The sequence below is a fragment of the Hemitrygon akajei genome, unplaced genomic scaffold (assembly GCF_048418815.1).
Source record: "Hemitrygon akajei unplaced genomic scaffold, sHemAka1.3 Scf000053, whole genome shotgun sequence".
In the NCBI taxonomy this organism is placed as follows: domain Eukaryota; kingdom Metazoa; phylum Chordata; class Chondrichthyes; order Myliobatiformes; family Dasyatidae; genus Hemitrygon; species Hemitrygon akajei.
Window position 1 is genome coordinate 3,466,347 of NW_027331939.1, and position 18,290 is coordinate 3,484,636.

Sequence of the window (18,290 nt, forward strand, 5' to 3'; positions counted from 1 at the left end):
AAATTAGTGTTTACAGACATAGACTGATTTAAATGAAACTTGCACATTTCCTGTGTGGGTCTGAATTGTGTGTCGGGATGGGGTGGGAATCGAAACTCTAACTCTGAGAGCTCTGTGACCTGGGGCTGGAGGGAACGGGACCGGGGAAGATATGGTTGGAAAAACTAAATACGCATCTAGTTTAAATTTGGAAATAATATAGGGAAATAATAAAATAATTTGGGAAATGCGGCGGTGGGCAGGGCAGTGTGTGAAGGGCGAGTAACAGTCACCGGGTCACGTGGGAGACCCTCACTCGTCACGTGATCCCGTTTTACCGCAGATTGGAAGCATCTATGGGCTTGTTTCCGAGGCCCCGCCCACCGCCTGATGACGCAATTAGCACATTGCGCATGCTCACATTCCCGGGCTAGGTAGTGTTTTTTCGTTCTTTGTGAAAGCGGGACGGCGGTGAGATCGGGATGGGGAGGGGTTCTCGCCCCCTTGGACGGGGAGCCGGAGACGGATTATTCTCTGCGGGGCAACACCAACAATTTTCCTTCGGTGAGTATTGAAACCGGTCCCGATCGGGGAGTTCTGACGTTGGGTAGTGAGTTAACTTTCCCGAACTCAAACAAGAGAAAATCTGCAGATGCTGGAAATGCGAGCAACGCGCACAAAATGCTGGAGGAACTCAGCAGTCCGGGCAGAATCCAGGAAAAGAGTACAGTCGACATTAGCGGCCGAAACCCTTCGGCAGCACTGGAGAATAAAAGGTGGGGGTGGGGAAGGGAGAGAGAAACACAAGGTGATCGGTGAAACCTGAAGGGGGAGGGGATGAACTTTCCTGAACTGGCGGCCTCGCCTCGCTGCCTTCACAGAATCTGCCGGGGTCGGTCCGGGTTGTGAGACTTTCACACCGAACCGTCTGAGGTGAGCCGCCGCTCAGCCCGTTGTTCTGGTCCTATTAGCAGGATGACGTAAAACATGTTTCTATATTGTTACTGACAGAGAATCGTATATTTTGTGTTCCGTGTGTTATCTGAATGTAATTGCCTATGATGCTGCTATAAGTCAGTGTTTCTCTGTACCTGTACCTTCCCGTACTTGTGCACTTGGCAATAAATTCAACAGCACCTGCGAAAAGTCAATGAGATTTGATTAGTGATGATCACCTTGGCAGCTCGGTGGGTCGAATGTATGTGACAGTACACTGTTAAATGCAAAACCCTGAACAGTGGTGATGATCAGAGGGATCTTGGAGTCCGAGATCATCGCTCCCTGAACGAGACCGCACAGATTGATCTGCACAGTTTAAGAAGGCAAATGGTGTGGTAGTCTTTATCATTGAGTTCAAAAGTCGGGAAGTTATGTTGCAGCTTTGTAAGATTAATTAGGCAACATCTGGAGTGTTTCATACGGTTGTGGTCGCTCTCATTCTCCGAAGGATATCGGGGCTTTGGAGAGGGTGCAGAAGAGGTTTACCAGCATATTGCCTGGAATAGAGGGCCTGAGATATAACGGGAGGTTGGACAATCTTATGTTGTTTTCTCTGGAGCCGTGCCGGCTGGGGTGAGACTGAATAGACGTTTATAAGATTACCAAAGGATTAGAAGCAGTGTTTCAGAAAGGTAGCTTCCGTTTTAAGGAACTCCAGCACCCAGGGCATGCCCTTTTCTCAATGTTACCATCAGAGAGGGAGGTAAAGAAGCTTGAAGGCACACCCTCAGTGATACAGGAACAGTTTCTTCCCCTCTGCCATCTGATAGCCAGATGGACATTGAGCCCTTGAACACGACCTCACTTTTAAAATATATAGTATTTCTGCTTTTTGCACAATTTTTAATTTATTCATAGAATAATAGGAAACCTACAGCACAGTACAGGCCCTTCGGCCCACAAAGTCGTGCTGACATGTCACTACCTTAGAAATTACTATGGTTACCCATAGCCCTCTATTTTTCTAAGTTAGTTTTTCTCCTGTGCCGCCAGGTTCCTAACCAAAAATCTTTGAAAAGACCCTATCATGCCCACCTCCATAAACATTGCCGGCAGCCCATTACACCACTCTCCACCAGTCTCTGACTAAAAAAACTCACCCCTGATATCTCCCCTCTACGTATTCCCCAGCACCTTAAACCTGTGCCCTCTTGTGGTAACCAATTCAGCCCTGGGAAAAAGCCTCTGACTATCCACATGATCAATGCCTCTCATAAACTTGTATACCTCTATCAGGTCACTTCTCATCCTCCGTCACTCCAAGAGAAAAGGCCGAGTTCACTCAACCTATTGTCATAAGGTATGCTCCCCAATCCAGGCAACATCCTTGTAACTCTCCTCTGCACCCTTTCTAAGGTTTCTACATTCTTCCTGTAGTGAGGTGACCAGAATTGAGCACAGTGGAGTGTGACCAGGGTCCTATATAGCTGCAACAAAACCTCTCGGCTCCTAAACTCAATCCCACGATTAATAAAGGTCAATGCACTGTATGTCTTCTTAACCACAGAGTCAACCTGCATAGCAGATTTGAATGTCCAATGGACTCAGATCCCAAGATCTCTCTGATCCTCCACACTGTGAAGAGTCTTACCATTAATGCTATATTCTGCCGTCATGTTTGACCTAATATATTGAACAACTTCAAACTTATCCGGGTTGAACTCCATTTGTGACTTCTCAGCCCAGTTTTGCATCCTTTCGGTGTCCCGCTGTAACCTCTGACATCCCTCCACACTATCCACAACACCCCCAACCTTTGAGTCATCAGCAAATTTACTAACACATCCCTTTACTTCCTCATCCAAGTCATTTATAACAATTACAATGAGCAATGGTCCCAGATATACATATACTGTAATTTTTATTATTTTATTTTGTTTTATTTTTCTTCTATATTATGTATTGCATTGAAATGCTGCTGCAAAGTTAACAAAGTTTACACCACACACCGGTGATAATAAACCTGATTATGAATCTATGTGGACAGATGATATATTTTTCCTGGGGGTTGAAATGTCTAATACACTTAAGGTGAGACGAGATGTAAGCAGCAAGTTTGTCTCTTTCCACGGAGTGGTTGGTAGCTGGACTCTCTGTCTGGGGTGGGAGACCCCACCAGTCACGTGATCCTGTTTGCCCCTCCCATTTATCCACAGATGTAACAATCTCTTCGCTCATGCTCACTGTCTCCGGGTGGGTGGTGTTTTCCTTTCTGCTCAGTACTGAAGCGGATCGTCTGCGGGATTGGGAAAGGGTCCTCCCCTCCTGGGTCAGGAAGCCGTGGTCAGATCGGGAAAGGGTCCTCCCCTCCTGGGTCAGGAAGCCAGGGGTCAGATCGGGAAAGAGTCCTCCCCTCCTGGGTCAGGAAGCCAGGGGTCAGATCACAGTCTGCAGGCCAAAGATATCGTTTTCCCATCAGTGAGTATTGAGACCGATCCCGAGTGGGGAGATCCAATGTTAGCCGTGAGCGCCGAACTGAGGGCCAATTACTCATTTATTTTCCAATTATCTGGGCTCTTCAAAAAAATGTGGATTTCACTTAATCTGCATTGAACGATCCAAACCAGGAGCCCAGGCTGTTTATTTCCACAGAGTTGAAATTAGAGACCCACCAACAGGTCACGTGAGGCTGTTTAATGCAGATCTACCCCGCCCTCTGGTTTGTGAATCATGATCATGCGGTGTGTGGTCAGAGTCCCCGGATGTGAGGTTATGCTTCCTTCGTGTTCTGTTGGGAAATCTGATGTTGGCCCCTGAGTCACTTTAACTTCCCTCACTTCCTAAGGCTCCTTGCATTTGTCCTGGAGCTTTATGGCTGTTGTCTTCTCCCGGATTGGGGTGGGTGGGAAAGAACGACCCAGGTCGTGGGGATCTTTGCTTTCACTATCTGCTTTCCTGAGGGTCGGGAAGTCTAGGGTGAGAATGGTTTCTGTGATCTGCCGATCTGGATCCAAAGGTCTCTGCCACTCCTCGCAGTCACGGGTGGAGCAGTTACCGTGCAAAGCGTGAAGTGTCCGAATGGGAAACTTTCTATGGGGTGTTGATAAAAATTTGGTGAGGGTCAAAGCTTAAATATCAAAGTTCTTGTTTGTTCTAACTTTGTCATTTTAAGATCCTTTATGCAGTAGTGTGTACTATTAATTCAGTATCTGTGTATTGCTGGAGAACCATAATTGATCGTCCTTGCTTTCTTCTCTACCTGGTTCCATCTGCTCATTCCGTGCCCATCTTGTTCAATCTCTGTTGAGTCTCTCTCCCACCAACTTCAGTGACATGCATCAACTATCTGGGTCAACCTTGGTCCACCCTGTATCACACCTCTGCAATGATATATATCGGCAATCTTTCTTGTCTTCATTGGGAAGTATTCTTTCATCCTCACTGAGTTATTTCCTGAATCATTTTTTGTCAGCTGGAAAGTTAGAGGGTCATCAGGTACCAGTTCTGTTGTGGATTGGTGTGGGAGTGCTAGTTTTTGAACTGTGACTGGCTGACACACTGCATCATTTTACAATCAGCAAAGAGCACTGGGAGAGTTGCCGCTTGGACTCTAGTCCTGTGTTGGCTTTGACTTTGGTTAGTGCTTCTACAGATGGGGCTGAATGGTCGTCCTTCTGCAATGAAGCAGAAATTTCGAGCAGCTGGACATTGGTTGTGGGGAAATCCCCGATTGCACTACCCAGTGTGAGATGGGAGGACAATGTGTGAGACTCTCAGGGTCGGTGAGTGGCAGATTAAGCTGTGTGATTCTGTGAGGTTGGGTCCTGGGATATCATAGTTTTTGATCCAGGTAAAATGGATGCGAGGATCGAGCTGCTTGTGCTTATGAGGTGTTGAGCAAGTATTTCTGGTCTGGGAGCAGATATTTGTTTTTGGAGTTCCTTTGGAAGCAATGACTGCCAGTCTGAGGAGAGGATGAGTTCCCATTCCATTCTCACAGGGACAGGTTATGAGTAAATGGGCAGTTCCATTTTTACAACAGTAGAAATAGACCCGTGAGTTTGGTGTTCAAACTGTGTTTGGAAATCTCCCCTCACTGTCACCTGTCTGTCACTCGGTGCAAATCAGGCAGAATCTCAAGTTGCAGGAGATCTGCAGTAAAAACTGAAAATGTTTGAAGTCATTCTGATGAAACATTATTAACCTGAATTGTAAAGTTTGTTCCTCTCCCAAAGCTGTTCCTTACTTGCTGAGCATTTCTGATAATACTAGTTTCTTTTTATTACATTTACCTTGGAATGGTTTATATTTCCTGAAATTAACCTGGAAATGGAAATGGCTCATTCTGTGCTAGTAGAACAGTACAGAAACCACAACTTACCCTGTATATTATCCTGGTACCAATTTATCACTTATTCCTGGAAATGTGTTCAGTACAGTTGCTGCTAACATGGTTTACTAGAATAATCTCAGGAATAATCGATGTTATGTATGAGGAGCATTTGATGGTTCTGGACCTGTGCTTAATGGAGTTCAGAGGGACGGTGGAGGGATGTATGGATAAGTAAACCTACTGAATGCTGAAAAGCCTGGATACAGTGGACATGGAGAGGATGTTTCCATTAGACAGGGAGTCTGTGATCTGACAGCACTGTCTCAGAATAAAGATGCTTCCCTTTAAAACTGAGATGAGAAGAATGTTTTGGCTAAAAGATGTCTGATCTGTGGAATTTGTTGCTGCAGAGATTGGTTGAGACTGCCATTTGGGTATATTTATGACAGAAATTAATATATTCATGATTGGTGAGTAGCTCAGGATTACAGGAGGAAGGCAGGAACATGGTGTTGGAATAAAAGTCAGCCATGGTTAAATGGTGGGGCGGACCAGATGGATCGAATCACATAATTCTGTTCCTGACTGAATGATGGCTCCTTCTTATCCCATATCATTTAGTGATGTGTGAGGGACAATAAAAGATTGTTCACTGAGATTATTATATCTGCCTTCAATGTTTAAATTTCAGTGAGTTTTGTTCTTAGTAACATTAAGCAGAAATGTTTGGTTCTCCTTTTTAATGTTAACATGCTTCATTATCTCTCTGGTTAAAGTTAGACCTGCGGTGAGAGGTTTATTGGAAGAAAAACCCCAACTGGAAGCAAACCACAGCTGAAGACGAGGGAACAGCAACAAGTGAACTGGCCTGAGGACTGAGAACAGCAACTGGAGAGAACAGGTCTGCATCAAGAGACTCAGAGTTCCCAGTGATTCAGTCATGAGAAAGTTTGGTGAGTCTCATTTACTCAAACAGAGGTCCTTTGGACATTACATACCTGTAAAAAGTAAGCTTGGAAATAGTTAGAGGGAGACTGAATGTGCCCAGAATAACCAGTTATGCTTCTGTCAGACACAGTTGCAATCAGTCCCGGTCTGGTAATGTGCTTCTAGCAGCCCAGCCCTTTAAGACCACTCCCATTCTGTCGAAGTCGAATCCGGATTAAGTCACTCAGAGACCGTATAGTACAAACTCTTTATTCCAAGCACCTGGGGCTTACTCAGTTAGTCACTCAGTTGGGAACAGACTGTGACTGTTCCCACCCAATCCACGAATTCCCCTCACACCACAGATATATCTGTCCAGATACTCCCCACACAGGACAGGCTGGAGCCAAAAGTTGTTTACTATGACAGCCCCTAAAGACGTTACAAAATAGTCATAATGACTTGCACACACAGAACAGACTGAAGCTGTCCTATCTCTACACATGAGTGCACAAGGAGAGAAGCATCCTGAAACCCTAGCTAGCTACCCTGAAGAAGAAATATGGCTCAGCACGGCTTAGCACATTGGTTGATCATCAGAAGTTTCTTTCAGAAAAACAGGCTGCTATTGTTTAACAAAGTGTTAACCCTTTTACATACTTTATCGTTCCCTCCTTTAGATCATTACATGATCAACAAAGCAGTAACTTTTTACAGAGAAAGCAACCGAGTAGATCTTTGACTTCTCAGTGGGCAAAAACGGCATACATCAGTAATTATAACAATGATATGTACAACCATTTGGACATAATGCAATATCATGCCCCACATATTACCGACAGGTCTTCGAAGATCACCATTTCGACCCTTCGGTGAACCCGTGTAAATCCTGCCCTACTCTCTTGATGCTGTCAGTCTCCTTGGCTGTGTGCTTGGAGAGGGATGTAACGTTAGTAGACTCATCAGGGACATAGGCGCAGCATTCTGTGTCAATAATAGCACAGGTTCCCCCTTTCTCAGCTGGGATAAAATCTAAAGCTGTACAATTCTGTACGACTGTTTGCCGGATTGCAATCATTTCAGTGGATATTTCTGTTACTTGGGCCTGTGTTTCTGTCAGGGCCCCTGCAGTATTGTTGCCAGCTCCTCAAGTGCTTGTAGCCAAATTGATTATCTCTCGTGAATTCCTGGTTACTCCATAGGAGAGAAAAGCGATCATCCAAAATCACTCAGTCTCAGTTATTCCTCTCCGCTGCTGGGCTCCTGCAGGAATGGCCAAGATGCATGTTTCCCGGCGTAGGAAGTTCCGTTTGGTGGGGGCCTGAGATACCATCCCTCAAAACATTGACAGCCACAGTCATCTCGAGACTGGACCACAGTTCCTCACTCTCTTCCCTGGGTGTTATTTGAAAAAGCCCAGGCTGAGAGTTCCTCACTCTAGTTGAGCAGGATTACTGACTTTTGAATCATACTTTTACCATACTGAGGAATTTTGGCACAAACCCAGCAGGCCCCTGGTTCTACCTGCTTGGCCCAGTTGTGACAGAGAGACAGAAAGGTGTTAACATAGGGGCCCCTGGGTGCTGGGGTGAGCCCTCTCAAAGACATAAACACAAACACCACTGTTACGCACCCATAACAGTTTAAATGAACCAGCAGCTATAGACCACACCTGGACTCTGGTTTTGATGTTAAAAGCACTGTCTTTATTAGTATCTACTTATAATATAACAAATTAAGCAAAATAATCAAAAGTTTAAAAGTGTTATGAGTACACATAAGTGTAAATATAACTCCAAAACCACTGAGCTCAGGGAATACCAAGCTGAAAGTCTTGAGATGGTAAAGTATGAAAGTTCAGTTCATCCACGGAATCAATAACGAGAGAGAGATATTTGTAATCCAAGGTGAATGTCGAGAGAAGGCAATTACGTTGAATTCCACAAATTCCTTGGTGGTAAAACAGGATAACAGTCGCCGTAGGTCTTATCCGTCGTTGTTCTAAATCCACATACGAATTATCATCAGAAGTAGCTTATCACAGGAGTACTGTCTTCAGAAGGAACTACCACCCAGGCAAGGGCTAACACACAGGTAGATTCTGCAAGGTACTCCCAATCCAGATCCAACACACAACGTATTACTGACAGTGATTTCCACAGAATATCCCTTCTCACAAGTGTTTACCACACCCGAATCCAGCTAAGGGTTAACAAAAGTGGTAGCCACGGGATACTCCAACAAAATCCCCATATGGATTATACGAATTATCACCAACAGTGATTGGTCACAGGTGTACCTCTTCAAGTGAATTACCACCCCCAGGCAAGGGTTAGCACAAGTGGTCCTCACAGGATACTCCCAAACCAACAGATCCACTCCAATGGATCAAACAAAGTGACAATCACATATTCGGTATACGCTGGATCAATAATCAACCCACCCTTGTGGGCATAGGTGACCTTTGGCCACTAGGCCCTTTGTTTCGAACCTTCCATCTTCTTTCTTTCTCTCCGGCTGACTGTGTTTGTGACTGTCCTTGCCTAAATAAAACAAGCTGCGAGCAAGTGTAAACATGCTGCCTAGTCAAATAGTTCTGCCCCCCTCTCTCTCTTAGTAAGAATCAAACAGGAGAGTATTAGTTCCGGGGTTGATCAGGATTTGAAAGTCAGGTCCCAATAATATGTCAAAGCTCGTCACATTCGATTTTGGTCATTGTCAGGCCAATCCATATTATTTGAATTAATAATGTTGGCTAACTTTGTAAGCATTGGAGCAGTAAATCATTATTAATGGGTATTTGTCCCCCCAGTTTAAAGGCTTGGTCTCCTGTGAAAGTGCCGTAGCAGGCCACAAATCATATCCAGGGTCAATATGCCAGACATGGGTTCGGAATCCCATGTTTCCCTATCAGTTCAAACTTTAGACTGATGTCCCTACCCTTCCCTCCTATCTGGGCCGGCCTTGGTTTGCTTACGTTGTTTTTCCTGCTCTCATTTTCGGCGCTCATCCACCCATTCACGCTCCGCTTTTAGCGTCTCCCAACCTTTGGCGTTCCTTCTGCAGTACATACCTCTATCCCTTTCTCACATGCATTATTCCTCCAACTTGCTGATAATATACTGTTCCACTTTAAAGGTATGTCACATCCGGAATATTTTCCAGTTAGCCGAGGATTTCCTTCCACGCCGCTGTGTGGTGTTGGGAAATCATGTACAAGGCAAGTTACAGCAGTAGTTTGCCATTGCCTTCTGCTGGGTGAGTTGTTTTGTTCACCAGCTCTAACCCAGCACAGATGAAAGTGTGCAAGGGAGTCGGCTGGGTTTGAACTCGAGACCTCTCGCCTCGAAGTCCAACGCTGAAGCCACTAGGCCACCAGTGGCATAGCTGGCAAAGTTCCATTTTACATCTGCCTTTTCCTTCCATTCCCTTTTCAACAATTTCCACTTCTTTCCTCAGTTCTTTTTCCATATCAGATTTACTGCTTGTTCTCATGAGGTAATAACCCAGGCTCCCCCACCCCCCTCCACCCGTGGCCACATTTTGTTCCCCAAGTTCTTACTCAGTTCTGCACTCATCATTTGCAAATTTTTTTCCTTGTCTGGAAAATTCTCACACAAAATTGTGTAGGGCTGCTCCTGGCACACTCGTATCAATCGACTGCAATTAACCATTTATCTCTAAGTAATTTATCGGGCACAAAGCCTGCTGCTCAATTAACAATCAGATAAATTTACCTGGCAGGCACCTCCTGCTCAATTGATGAATTTACCTGACTTGTCTGCTTCCTGCCCATTTAGTAAAGTTTACCCAGTAACGCCTCCTGGCCACTTAATAAACTTTATCTAATACTGCCTCCTGCCCACTTAGTAAAATTTTGCCTACCTTATATGAGTCTCCTGACAGATTTTTTTCCCGATCCTGTCAAGGTATGTGATCAGCCTTGGGCAAGGCACCATATGTCCAAAGGAACTGACAGTGAGTGACAAATGTAAAATACCTATTGGGCACCCTTCAGTCTCCACAGTCCCCAGAGTGGTTCAGCTGCTTACTCAGCCCGTCTGTATATTGTATATTGAGATCCTGTTCATGATGCCAAATGTTAAAGCTGAATCTGAATAAAACTCGAGAGACCAGCTTCTTATTGACACCACAGTTTATTGCACATTCTCCTGCAGGAGTTTGAGCCCCTGTTGTCAAAGGGAAGGCACGTAAGCACTGCCACTATCTGACAAGTCGACTGACTTGGGTTACAGCCGTATATTTATTCATAGTACACCCCATGCTTACAATTGCAAGATGTTATTTGAACTGGTACGCCCACCAAGTGTGTTGGTGCAAATCTTAATTACAAATCTTAATTGCAAATCTTAACAGAGTTTGCTATATCGAGGTTTTAATTATGGATGGATGTACTGTCCAGTCCTTATCAGTTATTCCCTTTGCAAGGCCCTGACTTAATTACAAACAGATGTTCATTCCTGCCCTTATCAGCAAGTCCTCCTCCCCTTACTCAAATGAGGGTACAATGTATAATGGTATCAACTAACAACGGTACAGTATACAATGTTATCAGCTCTCAATGTGTCTCTCTGCAAGCCACAGAGAACTGGTTATGAGCCTGTCCTGGCTAACCACTGAAGACAGTGTTTACTTTGGTTCAAATATTCCTATTCAGTCCCAATTATTCTTCTAGCCAGAGGTTACATATGTTCAAAATGAATTTTTTTATATATCTTCAATTCCTCAAGAGGGTTCTGGGGAAATATTTATGTCCAATATAGAAACTGGTGTCACCTGTATGTATTGTGGCAATGCAAGAGGTGCTGGAGAATTTGCAAGTGGAAAGACTTGGAGTAATATTTGCAAATCTGACTTTTTAAAGTGTAATTTAGCAAGCAAACCACATATGGACAATGTGCAAAAGCTCTGGTGAGAAAATCCTTCATTACCCGTTACAGGCCTGCTACATAGGTTGTGTGAGAGTGCAGATGAATTTGATCGAACTCGGGAGATCAAAGTACTTATCAACAGTGATTTGCGAGCTGTGAAAATAATTACCTCTCTGTATAAAATTCACTATGCACATGTCACTGGGTAAAAAAAATGCACAGTACATGATTTATGTGCACACTGGTCATTACAAATTAGAGGGGACATTGGTGGGAAGGTGGGGAGACCTCCAGTGTCCCTGATGCCCTCACCAACAAGATGTGCATCCAGCTGCAGCTTGTAACCCTGCACTTTAAGGAGTTGGAACTGGAAGTGTATGAATTCCGGATCATCCAGGAGTTGGAGGGGGTAATCGATATGACATGAAGAGAGGTGAGTTACACCCAAGGTGCAGGACACAGGAAACTGGGAGAGAGTCAGGAAGGGGAATGAGGTTAAATAGCCATCGCAGAGTACTCTTGTTGCTATCCCACACAACAATAGGTGGAACACTTCAGAAACTGTTGGGGGGGTGGGAGGGTAGATTACCTGACAGAGAAAAGTCAAAGAGGTGATAGTGAATTCATTAGTTAGGGGAACAGAACAGGAGGGGACTAATATCCTAGTGGTAAGGCTTGCTAGTGCTAGTGTGGGTGGAGAGGGTGATGTGGTTAAAATAAGTTGCAGGGGAAATGGGAGCCAGAATGACAGAACAGATAGTGGAGAGGGTGAATTGAATTGAAGTGACTTTATTCGATACATCCTTCCTACACATGAGGAGTAGAAATCTTTACATTACATCTTCACCAAAATGTGCAATGTGTAATTAATAGTAATATATAATAGATAGTTTGTAGATAGGACAGTCAATATAACATTGAAATGCAATTGTATCAGCATGAATTAATCAGTTTGATGGCCTGGTAGAAGATAATGTCCCAGAGCCTGTTGGTACTTTTGCTGTGGTACCGTTTCCTGGATGGTAGCAGCAGGAACAGTTTGTAGTTGTGGTGAATTTGGTCCCTGATATCCTTTGGGCCTTTTGACACACTTGTCCCTGTAAATGTCCTGAATAGTGGAAAGTTCACATCTACAGATGCACTGGGCTGTCTGCACCACTCTCTGCCATTTCCTGCGATTAAGGGAAGCACAGTTCCCATACCAGGCAGTGATGCAGCCAGTCAGGATGCTCTCAATTGTGTCCCTGTAGAATGTCCTCAGGAGTTTGGGTCCCCGTCCCCAACTTGTTCAACCATCTGAGGTGAAAGAGGTGCTGCTGTGCTCTTTTCACAACACAGCCGGTATGTACACACAATGTGAGATCCTTGGTAATATTTATGCTGAGGAATTTAAAGCTGTTCACCTTCTTAAACCCAGATACATTGATGTCAACAGGGGTTAGCCTGTCTCCATTCCTCCTGTAATCCACAATCAGCTTTGTTTTTGTGACAATGAGGGAGAGTTTGTTTTCTTGACACCAGTCAGATGTTGTTCAGACCTCAGATAGAGTCAGCAATCAAATGGTTGAGCATAGTGTGATGAATGTGCTGAGCTGTGTATATCACAATGCAAGAAGCATTGTAGGAAAGCCCGATGAGCTCAGGACAGGGAATTATGATATTGTAGCTATTATTGGAATTTGGTTGCACCCAACAGTCTGAGGGATTTAGAGGAACAACTTTGTAGAGAGATTGCGGACCATGCCAATAAACAAAGGTTGATTCAGTAAGTGATTTTAACTTTCCATATATTGAATGGGACTCCCATACTGTAAAAGGACTAGATGGGGTAGAGTTTGTCAAATGTGCCCTTAATCAGTATGTAGAATCTCTGATATAGAAGTGAACAATAAGCTGTTAGGAAATGATCCAGGGCTGGTGACAGAATTTGTGATCATATTGCCATGAGATTCAAAGTAAAGATGGAAAAAGAGAGGTCTGGATTACGGGTTGAGATTCTAAATTGGAGAAAGGTCAATTTTGATGGTATCAGAAACATCTGACAAGTGTGGTTTGGAACAGGCTCATTCCTGGCAACAGAGTTCTTGTAAGTGGGAGGCCTTCAGAAGTGAAATTTTGAGGATGTGGAGATTGTATGTGCCTGTCAAAATAAAAGTTGAAAAGTCACAGGTGCAGGGAACCTTGCTTTTCAAGAGATATTGAGGCCCCGGATATTTTGTTCCTCCAAATGCCTCAGACTGTTGGGTGCTACCAAGATCCATTAATGACTACAATATCAGGATTCCACGCCCTGAGCTCATCTGGCTTTTTTTTTTTAAGTTGTCTGCTGTTGGTTTCTAAAAGATTCCCAATAGTCTTTGCTCTTTTGTTTGCCCTCTCTTTGGCTTTTATGTTGGCTTTGGCTTCTCATTTCAGTCACGGATATGTCCTCCTGCCTTTCCAATGCTTCCACTTCTTTGGGATGTATCAATCACTCAGCTCCCGAGTTGCGCCCAGAAACTCCAGCCATTGCTGCTCCGTTGTCACTCCTACCTTTTCCCATCCAAACAAGTTTGGCCAGCTTCTTTATCACAGAAACATGGAGAAGTTCAGTCCAGAAACAGGATATTTGGCCCATCTAGTCAATGCCAAAAAACATTTAAGCTGTCTAATGCAAATACCTGCACCGGGACCATCACCATTTTCACCTTCCCCACTTACCCATGACCTCTGGTTGTCATCCCACACAACTTCAGTGGAAAAAGCTGCTTGCATTTATCCTATCTATACCCTCATAATGTTGTATACTTCTAAGAAATCCTCAAAGCAGTGTACATTTTCCTTGTTTATGTTTCGAGCCGTTTTTAGGTGTATAAGATGATGAGGGGCATTGATCGTGTGGATAGCCAGTTTTTTTTCCCCAGTTCTGAAATGGCTAACACGAGAGGACATAGTTTTAGGTGCTTGGAAGTAGATACCGAGGGGATGTCAGAGGTAAGTATTTTACACAGAGTGTGGTGCGTGCGTGGAATACACTGCCGGCTATTTGTGTGAGAGTGTTTCAGTTACTGTGGGGCCAGGCACCCATGCAGCTCAGTGGGAACAGGGAATAATATCAATGGAGAGAGTCAGACTGAGCCAAGTCACAGATTGGAGATGGCAGAAATGCCCCATTCTTAGAGAGACAGGAAGAGCATCAGAGCGTTCAATGCTCATTCCAGATACCAGCACTGTGCCCAGTTAGAAGATGATTTCTCCATCCAACTTGGGTTGAACTTCACTGTAACAGTGTGATGTCAGTTCACACCTTGACAACTCACGTGATCTGAAATGTTGTCCTGCACCCATTGATGGATTTTTAAAATCTTTTTACAGGTTACAAATGACAAGAAATTTGTCTACGGAAATCTCGAATATAGTTTTGCTGTCTCTGTCCAGATATTTAAGAAATGGAGCAAGGGATTCACTCGATCATCCTTCCTGTTCAGACTGTGGGGAGGGATTCACTCGGTCATCTGACTTACTGGCATGTCCATCATTTTAATCAGGGGGGAAACCATTCATCTGCTCAGACAGTGGGAATGGATTCAGTCGGTCATTTCAACTGAATGTATATCAGCAAGTTTACACTGGGCAAGGCCATTCACCTGTGCTGTGTGTGAGAAGGGATGCAGTCAGTCTTCCCACCTGTGGACACACCAGTCAGTTCACACTGGGCAGAGGCTGGTCATCTGCTGAATTTATGGGGTAAGGATTCACTCGGTCATCTGTCCTAATGGCTCACAAGCGAGTTCTCACCGGGGAGTGGCCGTTTACCTATTCGGACTGTGGGAAGGGATTCACTTGCTCATCTAAACTGAAGATCCATCAAAGAATTCACACTGGGGAGAAACTGTTTACCTGCTCAGACTGTGGGAAGGGATTCACTCAGTCATCTGAACTGAAGGTACATCAGAGAGTTCACACTGGGGAGAGGCCGTTCACCTGCTCAGTCTGTGAGAAGGGATTCACCACATCATCTCACCTACTGATTCACCTGTCAGTTCACACTGCAGTGAGAGATTTCACCTGCTCAGTCTGTGGGAAGACATTCACTCAGTCATCTAACCTGCAGAGACACCAGCAAGTTCACACTGGGGAGAAGCTGTTCACCTGCTCAGACTGTGGGAAGGGATTCACTCGATCATTCAACCTACAGAGTCACCAGCGAGTTTACACTGGGGAGTGGCTGTTCACTTGCTCAGACTGTAGGAAGGGATTCACTCAGGCATCTCACTTACGGAGACACCAGTCAGTTCACACTGGGGAGAAGCCATTCACCTGCTCAGTCTGTGGGAAGACATTCACTCAGTCATCCAACCTACAGACACACCAGCGAGTTCACACTGGGGAGAAGCCGTTCACTTGCTCAGACTGTGGAAAGGGATTCACACAGTTAGGTAGCCTACAAACACACCAGTTAGTTCACACTGGGGAGCGGCCATTCACCTGCTCAGACTGTGGGAAGAGATTCACCACATCATCTCACCTAGTGACTCACCAGTCAGTTCACACTGCAGTGAGGGATTTCATCTGTTCAGTCTGTGGGAAGAGATTCACTCAGTTATCTAACCTACAGAGACACCAGCAAGTTCACACTGGGGAGAAGCTGTTCACCTGCTCAGACTGTGGGAAAGGATTCACTCGATTATTCAACCTACAGAGTCACCAGCGAGTTCACACTGGGGAGAGGCTGTTCACCTGCTTAGACTGTGGGAAGGGATTCACTCAGGCATCTCACCTACGGAGACACCAGTCAGTTCACACTGGGGAGAAGCCATTCACCTGCTCAGTCTGTGGAAAGACATTCACTCAGTCATCCAACCTACAGACTCACCAGCGAGTTCACACTGGGGAGAGGCCGTTCACCTGCTCAGACTGTGGAAAGGGATTCACACAGTTAGGTAGCCTACAAGCACATCAGTTAGTTCACACTGGGGAGCAGCCATTCACCTGCTCAGACTGTGGGAAAGGATTCACCACATCATCTCACCTAGTGACTCACCAGTCAGTTCACACTGCAGAGAGGGATTTCACCCGCTCAGATTGTGAGAAGGGATTCACTCAGTCATCTGATCTGCTAGCACACCAGTGAGTTCCACTGGGGAGAGGCCGTCGACCTGCGAATGTGGGAAGGCATTCACACGATCATCTCATCTATTAAAACACCAGCGAGTTCACACCACAGATCATCTGCTCAGGCTTTGGGAAGAGATCATCTCAACCGTCTCCACCAAAGCTGCATCATTGTGTTCCACTGGGGAGAGGCCGTTCACTTGCTGTGAATATGGGAAGGGATTCACTCAGTAATCTAACCTTGTAACACACGACTGGGTTCACATTGGGGAGAAAGTTTCAATAAGCTGTAGGCTGGATATTTTTCTATCCCCATTGCTGAATGCAATTACGAGAGTGACTGGGGAATCTAGTACAAGAGGGCATGATGTAAGGTTTGCAGGGCGCCCATTCAGAACAGAGATGCGGAGAATTTTTTTTTTGTCAGAGGGTGGTGAATCTATGGAATTTGTTGCCACGGGCAGCAGTGGAGGCCAAGTCATTGGGTGTGTTTAAGGCAGAGATTGATAGGTATCTGAGTAGTCAGGGCATCAAAGGTTACGGTGAGAAGGTGGGGGAATGGGACTAAAGGGCAGATTGGATCCACTCATGATGAAATTGTGGAGCAGACTCGATGGGCCGAATGGCCGAATCTGCTCCTTTGTGTTATGGTCTTATGTGATTTTTTTCTCATGTGTGTTATTCCTCTTCCTCCTTCTGTCCAAGGTCGTGTTAATCTCAGTGGGTTTGAGTGTAAGTAGTTTTTTCTAAACTTGTCATTTCAGTTCTTACTTATCTTTGTAAATTTTACTGATTGAAATGGGACTAAGATATTTTCATTAAAAAAAGTCAATGTCGGTATTGATGGAAGTGTTTATTGCCTTTGTTGTATTTGTTAACTATTGAGCTCTGTTCGGCAGTTTTTTAAAGCCTTGAAATAAATTTTGTCAAAGGTTTTCCCAATATTGCTCTACTTTCTGTTGCTTTTGCTTGTTGATTTTTCAGATACATGGTTATCACGAGTCCCGGTGAAGGGTCACGGCTGGAAATGTTAATTCCCATCCATAGATGCTGCCTGACCTGCTGAGCTTCTCCAACACTTTGTGTGAATTGTGTGAAATAACAAGCCGGCCGTGGGGTTGTGTGGCTCTGTTGGTAAAATATTAAATAAAATCATTAGATAACAGGTGGCATAGGGTTGGGCAGTGTGGAATCTGTGGGTAGTTAAGGAACAGCAAATGTACAAAAAAATCCTTGATGGGAATTGTATAGTGACCCCAAAACAGTATGTGGTGCACAAATTACAATGAGAGATAGAAAATGAGTGCCAAAAGGGCAATGTTACAATAGTCATGGGGGATTGTCATGCAGGAGATTAGGAAAATCAGGATGGTGTTGGTCTCAAGAGGAGGAATTCCTAGAATGCCTACAAGATGCATTTTTTTTTAGAGCAGCTCGTGGTTGAGCCCACTTGGGGATCAGCTATTCTGGATTGGGTGTTGTAATGAACCGGAATTAATTAGGTCACTTGAGTTCAAAGAACCCTTCGGGACAAATGATCTTAATATGATCAAATTCACCCCGACATTAGAGAAGGAGAAAGTAAAGTCAGATATGAATAAAAAGAGAATTATAGAGGCCTGAGAGAAAAATTGGTCAAAATTGATTTGGAAAGAACACGGGCAGGGATGAAAACAGAGCAGCAATGGCTGGAATTTCTGGAAGCAATCTGGAAGTGACGGGATATACACATCACAAAGAGGAAGTAGTATTCTAAAGGTAAGGTGACAAAACCGTAGCTGCTAAGAGAAACCAAAGACAACATAAAGACCAAAGAGGGCACAGAACAAAAAATACTAGGCAGTTAGAGAATTGGGAAGTTTTAAAAATGAACAGAATGCAACCAAAACCATTAAGAAGGAAAAGATGGAATACACAGATGAGCTAGCCAGTAATATTAAAGAGGATACCATTTTTAATTTCAGGTACATATTGTGTAAAAGAGAGACAGAAATGGATATCAAACCACTGGAGAATGATGCTGGAGAGGGAATAATGGGGTGAGGGTGAAAGGTGATGGCTGATGAACTGAATAAGTATTGTACTCACTCTTATCTGTGGAAGGCACTGGCAGGAATATGGAAGTC

The 18,290-nt window shown here is 44.5% G+C and overlaps 1 protein-coding gene across 5 annotated transcripts in view; it reads left to right on the forward strand.

Annotated features, from left to right (window-relative positions):
- Nucleotides 1-18,290, forward strand: part of LOC140721276 (uncharacterized) — a 133,707-nt gene that overhangs the window by 101,658 nt on the left and 13,759 nt on the right. Inside the window, exons 1-3 of one of the 5 annotated variants that reach the window (XR_012097356.1) lie at nucleotides 428-543; nucleotides 6,028-6,204; nucleotides 17,149-17,287. Coding sequence is in view for 3 of the 5 variants with exons in the window: in XM_073036129.1 (XP_072892230.1) it covers nucleotides 14,825-16,183 (1,359 nt within the window). In the remaining 2 variants the exon portion in view is untranslated. Of the gene's footprint in view, nucleotides 1-427; nucleotides 544-6,027; nucleotides 6,205-14,424; nucleotides 17,098-17,148; nucleotides 17,288-18,290 lie in introns of those variants that run through there. The other 4 variants (XM_073036127.1, XM_073036128.1, XM_073036129.1 and 1 more) reach the window with 4 other exon arrangements.